Genomic DNA, 6,499 nt, shown 5'->3' on the forward strand with positions numbered 1-6,499 from the left:
TATCGCAACTCGACCGGATGAACATCCGTCGTAGGGGAACTAGAGAACGCTCTGACCATAAGAGAGGCGGGGATGGAGCTCAAGGTTAGAGACAGTCCGGCGTCTTACCGCCGTCCCGCGCTCCGTCTGCTGCAAGGGCCTCGTGTGGTGCAGCCGTTACAGCTGCCAATGCATGAGGGAAAATAAACTCACATTGCATTCCCGTTCTTCCGCAGGTTAACGATGCGTGCACGGGCAGGATCTACGGTACATTTCTAGCTGGAAACTATGCATAGGTTCGATCAGGTGAACTTCGAAGGCGACCTTGGAGGCAGGTGGACAGCAAGGCCAATATTATTATGTGCCACCGTTGTCAGGCAGCGATTCTCGTCCGGACTGTTTCACCTTCCCAAGAGGGCAATGGGAGCGATTGAACGCCTCGAGATTAGCCGCCAGACAGAGCGGTCCCAGCCACGGCGATCTGTGACAAGTCCAACAGCCAACAATCGCGATTGTCACCGCACAAGGCAATTAACCGGCTGACCTTGACGTCGAAATCAGCCGTTGTAGACGTCTACCGTGACATTTTGTCGCAGACGCCGCAAAAAAAAATTCTGATAGCGACCATGTCACGGGAAATCATTAAGTAGAGCGCAATACCACGCGTGGGGTGACTTGGAATGCTGAGCGATTTCCTTGTTGCGTTCCGTTTACCCCGCCGCCTTCCGAACGAGCATCGTCTAGACCTGGAATCGTTGCAGTACTAACAACTACAGGGTCGAGCATTGATTTATTGGCACAGAAAAAGACCGATTTCTCCTCACGAATGACTACTTCGTTAAAAGTTTGGGGGGTTCTCTCCGATTTCCGCACCGCTTTGGAGAGATCTCTCTGAACAATACAGATCCTAGTAGCAACAACTCAGTGTTAGAAAGATCTATGCGTGTCCGCGCGACACGATCGTGTACGACTGTACAACAAGTGAGCCGCGCCTGGGTTCCCCAGCCATCTCCAGACATGGACGGGCAGTCTCGCGACTCTGAAGCCGAATCGACTCGGCTAATAATCCATGCTCCGGCTGGAATCTGGAGAGGGGGGCCCATCCAGGATCGATTACGTCGATCGCAGCATCCTGGCGAGAAGCAGGGCGGTGATTGGAAGCGACGAGATTCCGCGATACCGATCGCACCATCATCCGGCTTGATTGACTGGCTGCGAGCACGACCACGTATCTGGCACACCCACCGAGCCGTCTTATCCCAAGTCACGCTCACGGCCAGCTGGCCGCCTAACGTCTACCAAGTAGTCTGGCGGGCTGTAACTCCGGAGCATATTCGACTGAGTGAATTCCAATTTCCGACCGTCATGGCGAGGAATCCTCGTGTGGGCGGTTGCAACTTGCAAGCTGCGATTTGGTTGGGCTGGCGAAGCGGTCAGCCGGCCGATTTGTTTTGTTGTCACTGTCGCCCCCTTGCGCGGCGCGATGATCTAGGGCCAAGGCTTCAGCCATCTCAGCTGCAACAACCCGTAGTCGCATATGCGAGTGAGTGCTGACAGGATCCGTTCCCGCCACGAGTCCGTCCTATCCCTGCCAGAATGGGGGCCATTATTGTCGGTACGGAGGACGGAGTACATCCCGCCGACCGCCAGCAGCGCCGCAAATCTTTTTGCTTGCTGCAAAATGACCACTACGGTGCCCTACGAGGTGCTCTGTAGCGGTGGAGTCGACTATTGACGTTGCTTTCCATATTTTGTGGCCTGAGGTTTGTTACACGAAGCTCGTAATCGGAGAGTATGGAGATTCGTCTCAAGTTTCATCTGACCTAGCGCACGGGATCAAGATCTTCAATGCAGGAAGACTGAATCCATCTGACCGCCGGTATCGAGTCGATCAGACTGTTACGAGAAGACTGGTGTCTTTGAACGCATTCTTAACCGTAGAGCCATCGATTCTCAAAAATAGATACTATACTATAGGCAGTCCGTACGGAGTAATTACTATTCTGTACTAATGAATTACATACATACAGACATAGCTAGTTCGATCATGTCAATAAATAAAATAGCATATGGAATACATACATAACACTAGAATAGTGATTGAACTGATGGAGCACATTTCGAGTAATGCCTAGCTAGCTATAGTGTACTCTGTACCTACCCTACAGAATAATGAATGAATGAATAACATGACATAGTTACTTCTATCCTGAGGTACGGAGTAACTAGATAGAATAGATCACATAATACATCCATCCAGCCATTACCCTAGTTGGTATATTACTGCTGATGGCAGATGTACTTACTCCGTACTGTAAGTATGTATGTAGATATCCGCCAGCCACGGACTTTTCTAGACGGCCTACATCTGCATGTCGCTTGTTTTGTGGTCATTATTCTTATTGATTTTTTTTTGATTGTTTGTTCCTCTTGATCCTTCCTCTTTCTTCCTTTCTTCCTTAATATTCCCCCTTGACTGATTGACGACCGCTACCCGTTGAGACAGAGAGGGGGGGAGGGTTGAATAGAATGAGATACATCACACCGGACGGACGTCATCATCGTCATCGATTTCAATCAAGGGGTAGGATATTCAGGTCAATTAATTCTTCACAGGGTGGGCCAGGCCCACCCCCCCCCCCCCCCTTTTCTTCGTTTTCTGTAACTTTTTTTTCTATGTTTGTGCCGTCCTATTTAGTTAGATTGATAAGATTGATTTCGAAAAAAAAAAAGAAAAAAAAAGAAATCCATCCCTTTCTTCAGGAGGAGTAAATGGACTAACTAATTTTGTTTTTTTTTGCTCTATTGCTCTACTTATTCTAGAAATAACATCCAGCCCCCCTGTTTTCCTAAATATATACATGTCTGAAAAGGAAAAAAAATAATAAACAATTGCAGCAGTTCCGGTAGTTGTGACAATTGTCCTGTTGATGTGGAGCTATATAGTAGCCGTCATAGATGATCAATATACTATATCGTGTATGTACTGCAATTATTTGAGTCTCGTACGCACGTCTAACCTTTCTACCTAGGTACAGTAACTAGGAAACTTGATAATATCGTCGTCGTCATTATTTCTAGACTCAAAGCCAGGACAAATCCACTCCAATCGAATATTAATTTGTTGATAATAGAAGACAGACTATCAACAGCATCTATCCACCGACTAACTTCCCTATTTGGCTGTGACAAGGCTTAAGAAAAACTATCTATCTACCTACGTGGATACCTAGTTTAGGCAGTGGCTGGCCTAAGGACGGAGTCGACGGACGGACGGGTCAGAACGAATCTAGGGATAAAAAAACGATATGCCTTTTTTATCCCTTTCTACGGACGGAGCACGGCTCGCCATCCCGTCCGCGAGCGAGGAGGAACTTGAAGAAGAACGACCGCGATCCCGTAACTTTACTCAACTGTCTGACTCTGACCGCCTGTCGACCTTCTACTGTCTGCATCTGCATGTCTGTCTGCCTGTCTATCTGCGACGCTGACCGCTTCTTCTGTTTCATATGATCCTTCTATTCCATTCTTTCTGTTCGACTGTCCCAGTCGTCGTTTGAGGCCTTGGAGCGGCTCGCATGCATGCATGCATGTATGTAGATCCACCACCATCCCATCCGAGGAATGGAAAGGCTGGCTGAGTCTGAGTCGGAGTCTGATTGGAGCCACCCTTTCCATCTGGAAGGGATTTACGGTTTACCTATCCGGGTACGACCCTACGAGGTAGGTAGATGCCTAGGTAGGTATGTATGCTTGACTGATTGGTTGGTGCATGATCGACCATGATCGACGACTGAGACACGATGACAGAAGGGAGAAGAATGGGATGGAATAGAACGGAACAGAACAAGCAAAGAGTTTCTTTCTGAGAGACTAAGACTGAGGCTGAAGCTGAGACAGAGGCTGAGAGAGGGATGGAATCCAAGAGACTGACGGGCATGCTCGCCGCGGCCTACGAGTATTCCGTTCAGTAGAGCAGGTTGCTCAAGTAGTGAGGTCCTGACTTGATCTGACCTGATAGACAGTGATTCTGATTTCCTTCGATTAAGGAACGCAGTACAATGCAATATAATGAGGGATATTCTCAGATTTTCCTTTCCAGCGTTTCTCTCTTGCTTGCTTGGAAAAGGATCTTCTTATCTGATATGTAGTAGTAATAGCAGTAGTAGCGTAGTTCAGCATTTAAAATATATTGATATAATTTGTGTATATTGGATTCATTCATCATGAAATTTTTGTCCATGTCGATGTTATTGATTTATCTACCTACCTATATACCTATTTTCAGAAAAAAAATCCAGTGATAAAAAAATAAAATAACATGAAACGAAATTAGCACTGTCAGTGTCTTAGGAAAGAGCGTTGAGATGCTATGTATGTAGGTATGGTCGTTAGAAAGCAATAAGAGGAAAAAAAAAAAGGCAACCTGCGATAATTTCCAGACATATGGTAGGTAGGACAGTACCTGGATTAGAGGAATATCCATCCATTTTCATTCATTATCACCATAAGAATGAAAATAATGGGAATGACTGAATCAAAATAATGGAATGGACATAAAGGACATTGTATAAATATATTTGATCAATGACTGACATACATCCACCCATGCATGTATGTTTATGTGCATGTCATTAATACATTATTAAGGTGAAGGTATGACAGACATATGTACCTAGGTATATGCATACGTATGTGTGTGCATGTACATGTGCATTAAGTGTCTAGTATCTATTTCTGGACAGGTGTCAATAGATATATATACATATATACCGTGTGTTGTATACTAATTGCAATGATATTAATGTAGGTCTAGGAAAGGAGATTTCTTTTTTTTTTAAAAAAAAGTGTTGGAAATTTAGTGCCACTGAGAATGTTTTTTTTTCTTTTTTTTTTTTAAAAAAAATATATGGATTTCTATCTCTACGTTTGTATAATAATGTTAGGATGGTAGGTTGGTTTCTTGGTCTGACGGGTATGGATTTATATATATATTTTTTGAGATAGTAGCTGATCGCTGATATTAACATTGTTACTCCCAACAAGAATGGTGAGACCAAGAAGACAATCTACTGAAGAAAAATATAACATTTTGTTTTCCTCGCCTGCCTTTCTCAACTGCACACATGAATGGATTTATTTATCTATCCCCTCCTATGGGCAGCATCCACAAACATAACAAAACAAAATGGTCAACTTCTACCCTATCATCTAGTACCTTTTATTATCGTCTTGTTTTGTTTATTTTTTTTCTTTTTTTTCTTTTTTTTTTTTTGGCTCGTGTCTTGGTTTGTGATGCATGCTGTTGTGGCTGACCAATACCAAAGTATTCATTTCCCTGTGTATCTATCTATCCTACTCCCTACCCTGAACGATAACTAAAGAAAGACCGGTTTGTCTCGTCGCCCAAAAACAGAATAAAAGCCCCCCCCCGGATGCGTCGCGTCGTGTCCACTCCTTCTATTTTTTTTCTCCCTTCTCTATTTGTCGTCTCATCTTCTATCGTTACCAGAACGAGAAAATACCTGCTGCCAAATCTCCAGCCATTCCCGCTGTCGATGTGACAGATTCTTCTGTGGATTGCGGATCACGTCCGACAGGATGTCGCGGATGCGTGTGCAGAACGTCTTGAACGCGAGCATCTGTTTCCAGTCTCGAACCGCGAAACGAATCCGGTTGTTGTCTATGGAGATGATGCCAGAGTACATCTGACGAGAGTTGATTATTAGCATGATAATTGTAAGCAGGGGAAAAAAAAAGGCCGGCTTACCTTAAAGTCAGGATCTCCACACAACAACGCAACGGCAATATCTTCCACGGCACTCGTCTCGTGCGCATTGTAGAATTTACTCCGCGCCTGCATGATGTGATAGAACGATAGCCACTTGGGAGGTGACTCCGACTGCTTGTTGACGGACGTCGGATGGAGGGTCACGGTCTGGTTGTTTGCGACGTTTCGCCACCCTTTGCCTTCGCGGATTAGCAGCTTGGGGTAAAAGCTCCATGTGATCACCGAATTGACGATGAGATCGTTGCCGCTGTTCAGATCGACTCGCTCGGGAACAGTGAAGAATTGACGTTGACGGCCAGTGACGCGGGCTCTGAATCATTCAAACGTGGTTAGTTTCTAATTTTTTTTTAAAGAGACAGAGAGCAGACGTACCTCCTGAGCGAAGCTTGCTCTTCAGCATCCAGCTTCAACAACCCCGCATCAACAATGCTGACCAACAGCTGCGTTTTGATGTCTTCAATATTCAGCAGAGTTTGCGGACTGAGGAAGTTCTTCCGGCAGAACGAATACTCGTTTGCGCCGGGAGTGTTCTTGATCTTCCTCCACGCCGTATACGCATTGTAGACCGTCAGCAAATCCGAGTCTCCTGCCCAGGTGTTAGCTAAGTTATGCACTGAATCTGGGCGATGTAGAGAAACCTTTCTTGAATGACAGCCTGGCCAAGTCTCTCTGCGTGTTCGATCCCATGGTATTCACGAACGGAGACTTGGAAGACAGAATGGCCGCGAT

The 6,499-nt window shown here is 45.5% G+C and overlaps 2 protein-coding genes across 2 annotated transcripts; one reads left to right on the forward strand and one right to left on the reverse strand.

The window, feature by feature from the left end:
- Nucleotides 1–996: 996 nt before the first annotated feature.
- Nucleotides 997–2,808, forward strand: T310_8482 (uncharacterized protein; the record flags this gene model as incomplete). Its single annotated transcript, XM_013468738.1, has 5 exons — nucleotides 997–1,522; nucleotides 1,696–1,963; nucleotides 2,178–2,193; nucleotides 2,276–2,293; nucleotides 2,803–2,808. 5 exons carry the CDS (start codon nucleotides 997–999, stop codon nucleotides 2,806–2,808), a joined length of 834 nt encoding a protein of 277 aa, XP_013324192.1.
- Nucleotides 2,809–5,471: 2,663 nt separating this feature from the next.
- Nucleotides 5,472–6,499, reverse strand: T310_8483 (DEAH box polypeptide 36; the record flags this gene model as incomplete). Its single annotated transcript, XM_013468739.1, has 4 exons — nucleotides 5,472–5,687; nucleotides 5,750–6,080; nucleotides 6,143–6,356; nucleotides 6,409–6,499. Coding segments are annotated over 4 exons (852 nt in total), but the record flags the coding sequence as incomplete, so codon positions are not given.

This window comes from Rasamsonia emersonii (genome assembly GCF_000968595.1).
Source record: "Rasamsonia emersonii CBS 393.64 chromosome Unknown ctg1118621760765, whole genome shotgun sequence".
NCBI classification, from domain to species: domain Eukaryota; kingdom Fungi; phylum Ascomycota; class Eurotiomycetes; order Eurotiales; family Trichocomaceae; genus Rasamsonia; species Rasamsonia emersonii.